This window comes from Arvicanthis niloticus, chromosome 1, assembly GCF_011762505.2.
Source record: "Arvicanthis niloticus isolate mArvNil1 chromosome 1, mArvNil1.pat.X, whole genome shotgun sequence".
NCBI classification, from domain to species: domain Eukaryota; kingdom Metazoa; phylum Chordata; class Mammalia; order Rodentia; family Muridae; genus Arvicanthis; species Arvicanthis niloticus.
The window spans coordinates 27,025,878-27,042,549 of record NC_047658.1 but is presented as its reverse complement, the minus strand read 5'-3'; the positions used below and the strand labels follow the sequence as shown (position 1 = coordinate 27,042,549).

Genomic DNA, 16,672 nt, shown 5'->3' with positions numbered 1-16,672 from the left:
AGTTAGAGAGTAAATAGAAGGAACCTTAAGGGTTGGTGGCCCCGTGAGGAGAGCAACAATACCAACCAGCCAGAGCTCCCCAGGGTCTAAACCACCAGCCTAGGAGCACATATGGAGAGACACATGACTCCAGCTGTATATGTAGGGGAGGATGGCCTTGTTGGGCATAGGTGAGAGACAAGGTCATTGGTACCCTGAAGGCTGAGCAGTGAGGGGGGGTGGAATCTAGGGTGGGGAGGGGGGCTGGGGGTAGGTGGGTAAACACCTTCATAGAGGCAGGAGGAGGGGGGATGGGATGACCTGGGTGGTGGGGGAAATATGGTAAGGGGATAAAATTTGAAATGTAAATATTATATCCAATAAAAGAGGGAAAAAACTGGAAAAGCGGTTAGAACCAACATTCTTAACAAAATGTCAGCCCTCTTTAAAAAAAAAAACTATCTTGATACTAAAATTTGCTTTGAGAATTGTATATTGCAGAATGATCAGCCTCGGTGTATCTACTCAACAAGCAAGCCGGGCAGACCTGCTCAAACCTCTGAGGTCCGGGAATTCCATCTGGAGGCAGCGAAGACACAGCATCCGAGGATTTTCAATTTGCTCTCCCCCCACTCCTCTTCTAATATCTCAACGCCCATAATCAGTTTGAAGAAGCTAATGATGAGTCAGCGCCCCTATTCCCTGGGCTTGGGGACTAAGGTGGTAAATGTTGGGCTGTCTCTCTAGGGAAAAGTAGTGGTTTTGTTGGAATAGATAGGATTAGCTAGGGTTTATTGCATAGCCATAACCTATTAGTAGAAATCTGTATAATTAATATGAAGATGAAGATATAAATTCTTAAATGGCACCAATTTACTTTGTTTACAAATTTTAAGGTTTTCATTGACATGAGCTTCTTAGTGATATAAGAGTGAGATGAATATTGTTACTCTCATAGGCATTGTACCAGTATAACACATTTAGGAATACAAAGCTTAGACCCAGTCCTTCTTTAACTATTTTTAACTGATTTGAGATGGTCAGCCTATGAGTTAAGGGACTATAGCAAATTCATGACTTGGAGTTTATTATAAGGGTGTTCTCTATGTTTTATTTAGAAATAGCTGAGTGGAGTTAACAGGCAACAGTCCAGATTACCTTACATGGATAGCTGGTTTTTAAAACATCAGAAATCCTTAGAATTGACATGACAAACATTCCTGTATTAATGTTCATTTTCATTAGAGAACTGTCTGCTCTGGACAGCTTCCTATATTGAATTCTAAGAAGAAATTGAGCATCCTTGGAGTTACTCCAGTTGTGGTGAGACAGCCACTAGGCAAGAATTGCCACTTTCTTTCTACAGACAAATTACTGTCCAGAAAAGGACACACTTGCAGAATAGTCGACTGATTATATCTGCCTAGACAGAATAATCAGCCCTTAATAATTCTGCAGCACTAAGGTCTGTCAGATGATCCTGGGCCAGAAGGCAGAAGAACAGATGCTCCAACGTTTTGAAGTAGAGCAAGTGTCCAGGTGTTCAGAGGTCTCTATAAATTGGCTAAGTTTTAGAAGCTATGCTTTGTGCTTCCCACAATTATAGTTAACTCAGTCATTCTGGATTTCTGACGGGGTTGAAAACTTATAGCTATTTACCTTGAGAGAAAAGATTTGAGTGGATTGTCGTCAGCTGACATTCATCCTAAAGCCAGGTTCAGAACTAATATTTTAGTCAGGATAGATGACAGAGGTGCTGGTTAGTCAACAAAATGTTGGACTGTGTAGTAGGATTATCTTGTACCTCACTGGTACAAATTGGCATAATTATGGTCTAATTGTATTTTGAGAGAAAAGTTTCATTTTTACAGGAAGGGTGATGTGTAGGAGGAGCTAAGGTGGGAGGAGTACTGAGAGGAAGAAAAGGAGTAAGAAGAGGAGAAGAAGAAGGAGAGGAGAAGCTAGGTGATGAAAGAGAGAAAGAGGGGGAGACAGGGAGGCAGATGTTCATGTATCTCCACCAGTCAAAGATAGTTGTTATATCTAGGTTGGGTAGTGGGTTACACCTCTGATTGAACAATACCAAACTTATAAAGCCTATGATTAACATTTTTTCAAAAAAATGTATAAATGCAAAAAGGAAAAGGGGGCATGGGATAGGAGTTTTCTAAGGGGGGGGAATGGGGAAAGGGGATGGCATCTGAAGTGTAAATAAAATATCTAATAAATGAAAAAAAACTTTGAAAAAAAGAAATAATAAAAAACAACATTAATAAAAAATAAATGTTTTAACATAAAATAATAAAATAAATATATAAGAAAGACATGTTTGATGTGTTGAGGCACTCTGCCATCTGGACAGTACATGCCTGTTATCTTGAATTCAGAGTGACTGCGATTACTTTCAACCTATTTACCCAAAATTGGGCCTAATAACATCATCTTATTGAAGACAGGACATTTTTTAAATTCAGCTCTTCAGCTCAGCAGCTGGTAGAGTACCTGCCTAGCATGTGGAAATCACCAGGTTCCAGCTCCAGTACTACTTAAGTGCACATAGTATGATGCACAATGTGATCCCAACACTGAGGACCTGGATGCATGAGAATCAGAAGTATGTATTCATCACTGACTCCATAGCAAGCTCAAAGCCAGCATAAAAGCTACAGATGCATCTTAAAAGCAAACAAACAAAATAACAGAATTTGCCTAAGGTTGGTGAGAGAGGGTAGCTGCTTGTAATTAACTCCAATTTAACTCATCAGTTCACCAAGAAAAAATGCAAGAGTACCATTTTCTATATTTATATAAAAGAATGATATCATACAATGCCACCAAAGAATTTAGTATATGGTAGGTGAATGCAATGTGCAAAGTCAGGCATCAAAGTACTATTCGTTGTCATACATTAGGTGGGATAGTTTCTACAGGCTGTTGCTAGTTCTCTATTTAGGATGCATAGACATTTTGTTCATATTTTATTAGGAAAGGTCACACAACACATAGTTATATATTTACTTTAAGTTTGAAATCCAATGTCACCCTTTGTTTATGAAAATGACTTACCCACATCTTGTGGTCTACTTAAGTATTTGCTCTTCATCTTATGATCAAAGCAATATCATGCTAATTTTGTGGAGAGTTTGCTCAAAAAATGTATCAAGATAAACAGTGGAAAACATCATATGTATAATGTACCACAAAGCAACAACCAAAAAAAAAAAAAAAAAAAAAAAAACATTTTCAAAGTTTTAACAACATTTCAGGGAAGATTTTTATCCTTTCAAAAAAATATAGTGCCATAAAAACTTTTCTTAAGCAACATTCTAGTTTTTAAGGAGACACTTGGATTTAGGAAGCAGTCCTGGGAACACTAATCACTGACCACTCCAGGGCATTTCACCATATGCTGGTAATATGATATACTCCTGTGCCAGTTGTTCTTTCCCCCAAGAAAAGACAGGTGTCTTGATTATTCCTCCCAGGCTTGTTTTTCTGTTAATTTTCTTCTCAGTAATCTGTGTCTTGGCTTAAGAATAAAACAAATCAATCTGTCACCTCTTGAATCCTCCTATTTAGTTTTTAGAAATTTGATGCCTGGATGCATAGCACTATTTCCCATGAACTACCTAATCCCTCTACCTGTCACCATGTCCTACAGCACAATGGCTAATCTTCACTCTTTCAACATGTAGCACAACTTCTGCATTATGAGTTTAAATGATAAGTTCAAATGCAGGAACTGCTCATTACTTGCCTGTATGCTTGTTCTAAACACTGCATTGGCAGCTATAAAAAGATTAGTTTTTATGTATAAATTAAAAATGAGCTATGGAAAAATAACCCAACAGATGAGCTGGACCAAAGTCAATGAATTAGTGGCTGACTGTGTCATCAAAACATTATGGCATCAACATGTCAGGAAGACCTTGAGGATCAAGATAATATACAGCCTAATTTCTGTGGTATGTGGAAAGGCTCTGAAGCAAAATATCTTACAGTTAAACTCTAGAGTCCTTAGTGACTTTCCAAAACAAATAACTTTCTCTAGACAATATTGCTTATGCAATCAATATCAAGTGTACCATCTCCTATATTTATTAAAAGAATTACATCATGGAATGCCACTAAGGAATTTAGTATATGGTACTCAGTGGATCCAATGTGAAATGTCATACATCAAAGTACTGTTCTTTCCATCAGAATGTTGAGTCTCATAATTTTTTTTTTTATACCTTTGTGCATGTATTGTGCCTTCTGGTTTTGTGTTTTTAGTGGATTCCTGTGGGGTTGGACATGTGTCCATGTTTCTTGTGCTTTTCCTGTGGCCCCTTCCCTTCTCTTTGTTTTTGACTTATTCTGATTAGCTTGATTTATATTATACTTTATTTTATTATTCTCTTTAGATTCAGTTTGTTTCCTCCCAAGAGACAGAAGGGATAAATCTTAATGGGAGGAGAGGTAGGTAAGAACCTGGTGGAGTCAGGGAAGGAGAAACCTTAGTTAGAATATATTGTATAAAAATATTTTTTAATTTAATAAAAATGTATGTTATGTGAAAAAACAAATTACTATCAGATGTTTTTAAAAGATTTTTCACTGGGAGCTGGTGGCATGTGCCTTTAATCCCATCACTTGGGAGACAGTGGCAGGCAGGTCTGGTCTGCAGAGTGAGTTCCAGGACAGTCAAGGCTACACAGAGAATCCTGGTCTTGAAAAACCAAAAAACAACTGCCCCAAAAGATTTTTCTTTTATCTGAAATAGACCTTTCTTTTGTTTTGTCTTGTTTTAAACATGGTAGTATGTTTGTGTGACATTTATCCATTTCTATAAAGAAGTTGTTCAAAAGATATTTTAGAGCTGTCCTAGGGAAAATCTAAAATTCTCTTCCAAATATCTCAGTCCTACAATACCTTTCCATCATTTTATAATAAGAAGAACACAGGGGTCAAATTGATCTTGGAACCTGGGAGGAACTGATGGCTTTTTGCCAAACACACAGTTTTCTCCTTTTAATGTTTGGAAACTGCAGGTCTCTGGACCATTTCAAAGCCTATTTCATTTCAAAGCTCAAATAATAATAAATAATAACTAAAGTGGTGTAGCCCAGAGATGTAGAGAAAATTGTTTAAAAATGCATATCAGTCCAGTGGGGATGAATGGACTCCTCTGCTGCTGAAAACATTAGTGTCCAACTCACCTGAAGGTTGACTTTGATCCCATCCAGTTCTCTGGATGTCTTTGTCAGCTGCCGCAGGACTGTGCTACGCTCCTTAAAGACTTCCTTCAGCTGCTTCTGGAGCTCTTCATAGTCCTGTCTAACACAGAGAAAAAGGTGTGAGAGCCCTCTATACATTTCCTTCTGGCCTCAGGCATAACTAGAAAGCCCGAGAGTTTCAGGAAACTAGACTTAAACTTTAATGGGCATTTCTATATTAAAGACTTCATGTATGGAGAGAACTAGTCAGACTGAGGGTTCCCAAGACTACTTCTATTGACGCAAATTTAGTTTACCAGGTTTAATTTAGAAAGGAGATAGTTTCCCTAATGTTACTATATTTTTCTAGGGATTTAATATTTGTTGCAAGAGAAGGAGTTTGGGGAAATAATCCCAGAAATTTAGGTAGGTTTTTATGCTAAGAAATACACTTTAGGGTAGAGCCAGATAGAAAGCAGCGGCTCTGATTTCATCCTTGTTCCACAGAGGAAAAAAAAAAACCTGAGGGAAATGGACCCTCTTTCAAATATGTCCAAGAACCACTATTTCTTTTTAAAGGCATGATACAGAAAGGAAAACCATCATGAAAGTCAGGAGATGAATGCAGAAATTTTAGTGAGCCTTGGACAAAAAGATGAAGTTTATATACAAGGCAAAGCTTATCATGAAATATGTGTGATTTGTCTGTGTGTATTTGTGAGCTTGTGGGGCAAAAAAAGTATTTTCTAGTTGAAAACAAACAAAAACCAACCAACTCCCCCTCCCCCAAATCCTATGCCTAATAGACTGGTTAATTGGAACACTTAAGAGCAAAAATGTCTAAAGAAGACTTCCTAAGAAAACAAAAAAGATATATAATAGTAAATATGAATTAGTGAGAAAAAGGGAGAAAGTGCTTGTAAATTATCAGTGGCAATAAAGTTATTTAAAGGAATAAATGTCAGCTGTGAAGTCCTGATGAAAGAGTAAAAATCTGGTTGCTAACAAGAAAATGGAGAAAGAGTGTGGAAAGACACACTAGTCTTTGGAGTAAGACTCAAGCATAGGCCTGGCTTTCATATATCAGAGATAATAAATTCAATACTAAACCTGCTCTTGTAAATTATTTTGCTTTTATGTACTCTTTGGATGGATATGACTATTAGTAATGATGCTGTGTTTCAGATTTTAGCAACTTTTGGAACTAGCTCTTCACCAAGAAGTCATAGAGCGGTCTACAGTACAAGGTGGTTGTATTCAGAAATGAGTACCAACCTTTCTAAATGTTAGTTTGTCTGTAACAACAACAACAATAAAGATACTGGCTTCACAGACACTTTTGTGTTAAATTGTAGTTTATGCAAAGCTTTGACCCCCAATGCAAAAAAATGAGGTTTTAAAAATGAGTAATGTCTTTATTCCTGAAAAAGTTCTTAATAAATCTCCTGGGTCTTCTTCAGAATTATAGAAGAAAAATTGGCACTGTAGAGTTTATCAGTTCAGTGTTTAGCAAATTTAGTTCATCTAGAGTAGGTTTCAGTAACAATTTTTGCCTTTTTAAAAAAAAATTTGCTAAACAAAGGTGTTTACTACCCTTCAGTTTCTTATTGTCAAAAGGAAATTGGAGTGGTTCATGGTTAAGAAGCACACTATTCCTCAATGACCCGGATACAGACCTGATCAAAAAATGATTAGTCAATAATCATACACTTAGAGTGTCACCAGAGTTCATAGGTCAGATTGACAAAAATCAAATAACAAAATAATAATAAGAGTCCGTCTCAGGTTCACCCAAATGTACAGTGTCATTTCGTGTCTGTGGTTTCATTTATACAATAAATATGGCCCCAGATTATCATATAGTATATTATACATCAAATTGATCAATAAAACACATTGACATTGTTTTGCATGAGAGATGATAGAACTCATTCCATTTTCAAAAGAACTCCAGGAGGTAGGCTTTCCTGCTAGCCCTATTTTACAGTTGAAATAACTGAGTCAGTAAGATAATAAATCACTTTCAAGGGCAAGATACTATTATGGAAGTGGTCTATCAGTCAACTCAGAGCTCCCTGTCTCAGCCACTTCTCTAAAAATATCCCGACTTCGGAACAAGAGTGCTGATCTGGCTATGAGTTTAGAGCGAAATATTCATCATGCGTTCCATAAAATTTATAGTCTACTGCTTCTTCTATATAACATGTATAGGTATTCAATATTGCTTTTGCTTGTTTCTTATGATTTTTATTAAATTAAATTATGAGCATCATTTCCTTTGATATTTTAATATAGTTTGCAATCATTTTTAATTTTATTATTATATAAAGAGTTTCAAACCTTCATGAGAAAATGCACCTCAGGCCGTTAAACAGTCTATTGTTCAGTACATGCAACAGTAATTATGAGCAAGATACAATTAATTAGAGAAATATAGCCAGGAATTTTACTCAACTAATCACCACTTTCTAGTTTCAAACATTGTAACTCTACAGGGTACAAATGGGCAGAGCTGACCACAGTGTGTTCCATTTACAGAAAGTGATGTTTATCTTCCAATAATTTTTTCTTTAAAAACAATAAAATAAAAAGGGGCATCCTTCACCCATGTTCCATCATTGACTGCATGTGTCCTGGAAGTCTGACCAGCTAGCTGCTCAGATAGGTGCTATTAACCATTCCATTCTGTGTGCACTTCAGGTGCTCTTACTATTGCATGTTTAAAATTCCCACTTCCCTTTCTCTTACAAAGTAATAAAATTCAGGTATATGGCTATACACAATTTCTTTGACTATTTCTGGACAAATAATATTCTCATAGGTGAAGACAGGGCATTAAAACTATCAAGTTAATTTCAATATGTGACAGTAAGCTTGCAGTCTCTGAAACATATTAGCTTATCCAAGGATTTGATATTTATTTTATATTTTGACATAGAGAGGACACTGTCTTTCCCTTTAAAAAAAAATACACGCAAATGTCACAGAACTGGAATCTGTATTACTCACTATAATATTGCTGTGATGGTGACTATGACCAAAAGCAATTTGGGGAGGAAAGGGTTTCATTCTTTCTATAGTTTGTAACCTGTCACCCAGGGAAGTTAGGGCAAGAATTCAGGGCAGAAATGCAGAAGCAAGAACTGATACAGAAGCCACAGATGAATTCTGATTACTTCTCTTCCTTCACAGCTTGTGCAGCCTACTTTTTTTTTTATGGCACCTAGGACCACAACCCCAGAGGAAGCCCTGCTCACTGTGAAATGGGCCCTCCTGGGTGTTGATCACTAATTAAGAAAATATTTCAAAGACTTGCCTTCAGACCAGATTTATAGAGGAATTTTCTCAGCTTTGGTTCTTTGTTCTCAGATAACTCTAACTAGTGTCAAGTTGACAAATACTAGCCAACACAATTTTACAGCTACCTTGCAACATACTTCTCAGCTACTTTGTGAGACAAATAGTTTCATTTTTATAAATTTTTGCTTCCATTTCTCTGTATCAGTCCTGCTCCCTTTTAAGTGAGGTTAGATTTTGCATTTGTGAAGACTGTCACAACAAAGTACTGCAGAATGGATAGTGATGAAAATACAATTTTTGTGTCACAATTATGGAATCTTGTTATAATTTCAAGCTGGTTCAAGGTAGGATTCTGAAACTGTGTGGGAATATTCCCTGCCTTGCACTTCTCCTAATACAGAGAACCTCTTCTCCCAGTTTTTTGCCCATCTTTTTGTTTTCTGTGATTCTGTGTCCAAAATTTTTCTTTTTATAAGAATCTATTCCTATTTATATTCCACCATAACAAATGCATTTTAATTTGTTTTTTATAAAGAGTCTAACTGCAAATGAATTTACTTCTAATATATCAAATGCTACAATTTTGATATGTAAAAAATCATAATAGTTTTCTAATATATTTCTGAACTCATTTTTCATATAGTTTGTGGTAATTGTCTTATGTAGAAAATGTATGTATATGATTTGATATTAAAATATCTCTCTTCATAATTCATAACTATTATTTATTTATCATTTATTTCTTAATTACTATCTACTGTTTAATTATCTATCCACCATCTGTATGTATGTATGTATGTATATATGTATCTATCTATCTATCTATCTATCTATCTATCTATCATCTATCTATCTATCATCTATCAATCTTTTATCTACCTGTCTACCTATTATTTATTTCTGAATTCATCAACAAAGAACCAACCATCTATCATCTCTTTGCTTATCATTTATCAATAAATCTTTTATCAACCAGCTACCTGCCTATCTATGTATCAGAATCACCATCTATCAAACAATTATCAATTAGTCAATAGATAAAGAAAGAAGATGTATTTTTTGTTGTATATCCTGATTCACTTATAAAAAGGTCTGTTTCAAAGAAAAATGATAAAACTGTATATTATATCATCATTCTTCTAAGTTGGTCTGCTTGAACTCCTCCATTTCTTGTCATATTAATATTGTTTTGTTTTTTGATCTTCTCAATAAATTTTAGAATTATGTTAGACACCTACTGGGAGTTTAATTGAAAGTGCACTCACTAAGTTGTATTAAGGACTTAGATAACATCTGTGCATCTAACTACCTAGCAATACAGATAGTCTGTTATTTTGCTCATGTTTATGCTTCAACACCACAATGAAATTATTATATGCTATTGCTGCTCTTTTGTTGAACTTATCACTGTTGTGATTACTTTTTTGTTTAATTGCCTGTAGACACTCCTGTTTTTGAGAATATGAATTTGGTAACTTGTTCTTGATTCAAGTCACTGTATTTTACATTAGAAGCTGTCTTGGTTTTCAGTTGATTTGAGGGAGAAACCATGATTTGTTTTAGTTGTTTTGTTGTTGTTGCTGTTTTTGTGCCATGAGACTCTACACAACCCTGTCATTGGTTTTGTTGTATTTCCCTATTTACTTAGTGATTGCGTACCATAACCTGCACCTGATATAGCTTCCAAAACAATGTTGAAAAGAGAAAATGAGAGAAACTTGTTCTTCCTGATCATTTACAAGAGATGTATCACATGGGGACCATTATGGACTGTAGAGACTTGTAAAATTTTTAGGAGGAATCATTTTCTCAGGCTACTTGTAAACATGGATTTTACTGCGGTACTGGATATACTCAAAAATAAACACAATCTCAGGAAAACATCATTAACCAATTAAAAGCTACATATATCAGAAATCTAAGGAAAAGAAAATATAGGAGAAGCACCAGCTTACACCTACTCATTCAGCACACTCACTTCCCTCCCAAAACATGGCCAGGTTAGTGACATCCATTTTTTATGATAGTTTGCCAAGTTTTGCTTCAACAACGTGTGGTAGAGCACATTACAAGCTGTCTTCTCCGATATTGATAGATAGATTTGCATTTCTCTAGTATTTGCAAATTTATGAATAGTGCTTTTGACTGTTATGAATAATGCATATTTCATATAACTTGTCTTGTTGAGATGTGAATATAATCATACCAGAAAATAGCTAAATGCCTAGGAATAAAATACCAGCACCACAAAATACTCACATAGTCACACATTTGTTTAGTAACCATGGCCAATAAGTTGAGAAGTTTAAGATATGAAATAGAACAGGTAAAGACTTTTTTTCACTTCATATTTTTGACTCTACTGGCAATTTTAAGATTGTTTTTAAGTTCAGTAAGTTCAGTGGCTCTGAATTATTGCTTTGGTGCACATAACAGTGAAGCTTATAAGTTGAGCATGTTGCATTTACATATTTTCCCTCCGGGATTTGCCCATAACTCTTAACTGTTTTCAGTAGCTGTACATTGTGTATTACAGATTTGTAGCTGATACTCACATACTACTTATATGAGCACCAACTGAAAGTCTTAGTTGGTAAGTAGGTCACACATTAGTAGGTACTTACAGCCTTTAATACTTTTTCTCAGTTACATTTATCATCACAAATTCATAGTTCTTTATCACTGATATCATGGGTTTTTACCACTGAGATTTATCTGAGAGACATATAGAAATATTCTAGAGTGGTTACCAAGGTTAACTTTTAACCATCCATTTAAAAATATTGTGAATTAGATGTTTGTATATGATTTTGTTTATTGTAAGGGTTTATTAAAACCTTTATTTGGAGGATATTTGAAGCTTGTAATATATGAAATATTGCTTGTGTAATGGTGATTTCTCTTTATTACCTTAATTTAGTGCTAAACTCAAGGATCTATTTATACTTCACTCTTTAATGGAATTTTAATATAATCATCTTCTTCCAGATTGCTATGCAGATCTTCCAATACTTTTCATAGATGTTTGTGATAAGCTTTCTTTTGCCTTCGTTTCATTCTTTTGTATTCATGCAAAAAATGTATTTTTGGATTCTTGATCATTTTGTTGTAGCTGTTAATAGGATTTAGGTGTGTCTTAGTTTGTTGATTCTTTTCCATTCTGTAGGTGCTATTCCTTCACAGGTCTTTCATTCTTTGACTTTGCTGTGTTATCTGCACCAGCGGATTATAAGCCCTACCCCATCCAATGGCCACACCATACTCCTGTGAAAGTGTGGTGCACACAACCCTCATGATTTTTGGGTCATTCTGTGTCTATTATTTCTCACAGGCTGATGGGTGTATGCAAAAAAATATTCTCTTAAATTAGAGCTTCTAAAATTTTTGATACACAAGGTCTCCACCTGAGAAACCTACCTTTCCCCCTGAGAATCTTAATGTAATCCTAGTCGAGAAGCTCTACTAAGCACATGTATGAATTACAGAACTGTTGGTAATATATCATAAAAATTATTTTACAACAAGTATTTTACATGTTTACAGTATTATTAAAGAATATGCACATTTGCATGCTAATAGGGTAGACACATTGCTCATTAAACTATGTAAGTTTCTCCCCTTCTGTGAGGCCCTGAAGGTTTTCCTACCTTATGTTTAAGGACTTATTATAGTACTCTGTTAATGAATAATTATTTATGTAGTTCACAATTCAAGACCTGAAGCAAGCAATGGAACGTCTACTTTAACCTTCTCTCCAGCATCCAGATGATGTTATAGATATATCCCATCTTCAACTGTTTATTAGAATCCCTGCCAACTCACCTCACTGTCATGACATTTGCTTACTCTGGTTCCTTTTCTGTAATAGCAAAAATCTTTTATGGCCTCAATCTGAACTGCTTAAAGATCTTGAGAACAAAGTGCTCTCCTTACTGTAATCGTATCTGGAGTAGTGTTCTTAATTAAATACAGATTGTTCAGTTTGACATCACAGCATGAAACTTCTAGTAATTTTAGGCTAACTCAAGGAATTAACATTTACACTTTTCATTGATTCAGACATGTCATCCAGCCTGTTTTTTATTCAGATGGAAACATCACCTTATTGCCCTAAAATGTGGGTGGTCATCTCCACAAACTCTAGCCTATAACCTATTCAGTTTTATGAGCAAACATATAATATGATTTCTATTTTATAATTATTTGTTAGATTTTATATTTTTAAAGAATGACCACACAGCCACTTACATAATAAGTTCCTAAACCCATTTTTTTTTTTTTGTTTTGTTTTTCGAGACAGGGTTTCTCCGTGTAGCTCTGGCTGTCCTGGAACTCACTCTGTAGACCAGGCTGGCATCGAACTCAGAAATCCACCTGCCTCTGCCTCCCAAGTGCTGGGATTAAAGGCATGAGCCACCACCGCCCGTCTTTTTATTCCTAAAGTCATGATTTAATTTGACATTTTGAAGTATCATTGTTGCCAGGACAACAGTAGTCACCCAAGGCAGGCTCTTATATTCTATTAATAATCTCTTGTTTCTTTTCACTTTTTCTTAATATTTTAAGTTTTGGATGAATATCTTAAGGTTTGATTTTATTCAGATTGTGTTTTGCTTTTTTTTTTTTTTAAATTCACAAAGTTAAGTCACATATCTTTGGTGTTATGCTTCATAAAATCAAAAGCTCTGGATAAACATATAAGATATAAAAATAGTTTTCCTCAGGGTAGAATAATGATAACAATGAAAGAAATACAAACTTTTATTCTCTTACTTTGAAATATTTCTGTTGTATTTAAAAAGTATTCAGCATAGTAGCTGTAAATTTAGATCAGTTTTATATTTATAGCATAAATGTCCAATATATATATGAGAAATTTACATATATCATTAAATGTCTATAAATTTTCTTAGAAATATAAGTAGCTTTATAACTATATCATAAACAATAATGCATAGAGCCATTTAAATAATGACTACAAGTTTAAATTGCTAATAAAATGAGGTTTCAATTGTATATATCTTTGGCTAAAAGTTGCCCCAATTATAATACCACTACAATAAAGAAAGTGGTTTTAATTTGCTTTCTTGTTGCTATGATAAAACAGTAATTAAAACCAACCTGGCAAAGGAAGGTTTTACATGGCTTACAATTCTCTGCTATAGTTCATCATAGAGGGAAGCCAGGGTAGGACCTCCAGGCAGGAACCTGAAGGTAGGAACTTCAGCACAGACCATGGAAAAACATTGTTTATTGGCTTGTTCTTAGTCTCACATTTAGCTGTCTTTCTTATAACAGTCCAGGTACAGCTTAGTGGTCTGCCTATTCCTATCTATCTATCTATCCCTTCATTTGTATATTTTTAGGAGAATAAAATTTTATCAGCCATGTATGATCCTTAGTCAAATTACTCAGCATATGTAGATAACACATAATATGCACAGAGATGACCTGACGATGATACAGGACAACACTGAGGGGACTAATGGTTGAGGAAAGTCACCTTCATATGCAACTATCACAGACAGTTCATAGAATTGAGGATATTTGTCTTGGACCTTAAATGATACAAAGAATTACTAAACAGAATAAACAGAAGTGCAATTCATAGGAGAGAAAACATTAAATATGAAGAAAATCTAGTTGTGAAAAGTGCCATAAATTGACCAGTCATGTAGTTTTAACTGCTTTTGTCATTCCTATTAAGATACTAGGATTTATTCCAATCATAGCCAGTTACCATCGGAAGTATGGAGAAGACAATATGTGGGAGGAATACTGCAGTAACTAGTAATTATACATGCAGTTCCCCAAGCATACAAAGAGGGCAAATGTGAGACAAGAGTCATAATGTTGCTTCTAATGCAACTGTGCTGGGCAGAGTGTTCATATGGAGTGTACCTGCTCAACAACAGGTGGTTTAAAGCTGAAAGCTGTAAATGCATTCATTTTTACATAGAATAAGTGATATTTTAAATATTAAACCTAAAGAAAAACAAAAGGAAATAAATGTCTCTATGAAAGCAATTGAGGAAGGCATTTCATCTGTGTGAAAGACTTGGGAAAATTTAGAAGAAAATTTATCTTCTATGTATGCTTACTATTTGAATATTTCTCTTTGATATGACACTTCACAAGCAGGCAATGTTTGTTAAACTAAATGAGATACTTTGTCTCTTTCAGACTCTTATAAAAATACACAGTATACCCAGAAAAACTTCCAGTTGCATTCATTCACTCAAATCAATGAAGGACATGGATGCCTTAATGACAGACTCACTTGTTTCCCTGAAAGTACACCTGCTCTGGAAAAGGTCTCTTGAGATGTTTAGTTGTGTTTGTATGTGTTTTTTGTATGTGCATGAGTGTGTGTATGTTTGTGCATGTGTGCATGTGCATGCTTGTGCATTTGTGTGTGTGTCTCATATGTTCACATGTGTGGTCATGCATATGTGTGCATTTGTTCATGTAAATGCATGTGTATGTGCATGAATGTTGTGTGTGTACACATACATATGGATGTTTGTATATATGTGTGTGCATACATGTATGTGCATATGCATCCATTCTGTGTATGTGGGTGTGTGTATATTTATATGTATCCATTTGCTTATTTATTGTTGGCTTGTTTCATAGATCCCTTTTGGAAAGAATGACACTTGAAGTGAGTGACAAGTTCATTTTAAGAGGTACAAAAATGTTTATAGATACTTTGTTAGTGATAGGTTGAGGAAGATTCTATGCACACCAGTGTAAAATGGGAAGAGAACATATATTTCATAAAAAACATATCACAGCAAGCTGACCAATGTGATCTTAGTAGATACCTTATTTTATCATGAGAAGCCCCTGGATATTGGAGCACACCTGGGATTCTGTCTTGCTCTTTACAGCTGGAGCACTACCAACATGTTCTATACTTTCATAAATATTAGTAGAATTTTCTTCTTGAAAGTATGTTAGGCAAAAACTGTGCTTCTCCTTTTTTTTTTTTTTTTAACTATGACTGATATTTGGCCATAGCTAAAGTATGCCTTCATATGCTTTTATTTAAAATATGCTAAATAAAATTCTTGATTATAAGAAAACATAATTAATTCTTTCAAAGGTAATGGTTGGAGAGTGGATTATGTTACATAATGTTCTTTATGGATAACCAAAGCATAAAATCCTTTGTAATTAAAAAAAAATCACACCAGAGAAAGTGTATCAACTATTTTCAAAAGCAGTAAATATTTTCAGAATGACTTGCTTAGGTATCACCAGACCATTCATTACAGAGAAGTATAACCCTCTTGACACAAAATTGATATCTTAGTTGTTTCGTTAATGCTGTGTATTTATGCTAAAACACCTTGTCCATTAAGTAGAGGAACCAGTGGCTTTATATTCTGTCTGAGATGTGAAATGAATCTTCTGCCTGGTTATGGGTAGGAATGTTATCAATTTAGACAGTTTCTGGTGCTGAATTATTTTCAAATCAGCTCCTTGGAAGATTATGTTTAGTCAGAGAATGAGAAAAGCAGGGAGAAAAGGAGAGAGGGATAGAGCAGATACTCTAAAGTCAGAAGTAAAATGAGCTCCAAGGCCTGTGTTATACCTCTGATTCTACACAGAGGACAACACCAGAGGCAGTTTTGGAGTGATGACATGCCCACCTTTCATTTGTATTCCTCCTTTTCTATTCCAGACTTCATGTTGATTCAGAAATCCATTCTACCAAAGACCATGACAGGGCCTATGAAAACACTGAATGGGTCTAGATCTAGCAGGGGATAACCATAACTTAGGCAACAAAAAGGGCTCTCACTGGCAGGTGTTTCCCAAAGGAGAGGAAGGTGATAAAAGGATTGGATCCTGGCTCAATTATGCTTAAACCTTTCTGTTCTCAGGATCAGAGCAGGCAGCAGTTGAAAGAAGACAGAATTCCCAGAGGTGGTTAGGCCAGAGCCTCCTCTCTATGCTTTACTCCTGAGAATAAAGGCTTACTTAGCTAGAGCCTCCCACAGGTCACATTTTGTCTTCCCAGACAAATTTCAGGCAAACTGATATAATATACACACACAAGAACACTAACAAATAAAAGAAAATGACAACAGAGTTTATATGACTTTCTCTATATTTTAGGACATTTAAGAGTTGTATAACCTATGCATCACATATTGGAACTTTATTGCAAAAAAGGCTTAATCTAG

At 35.1% G+C, this 16,672-nt stretch overlaps 1 protein-coding gene across 5 annotated transcripts in view; it reads right to left on the bottom strand.

Annotated features, from left to right (window-relative positions):
• Luzp2 (leucine zipper protein 2) overlaps nt 1–16,672 on the bottom strand; it is a 356,272-nt gene that overhangs the window by 180,433 nt on the left and 159,167 nt on the right. For 4 of the 5 annotated variants that reach the window (XM_034524880.2, XM_076935101.1, XM_076935108.1 and 1 more), the window contains exon 2: nt 5,181–5,298. In XM_034524880.2, coding sequence (XP_034380771.1) covers nt 5,181–5,298 — 118 coding nt within the window. The remainder of the gene's footprint in view (nt 1–5,180; nt 5,299–16,672) is intronic. The other variant, XM_034524889.2, reaches the window with a different exon arrangement.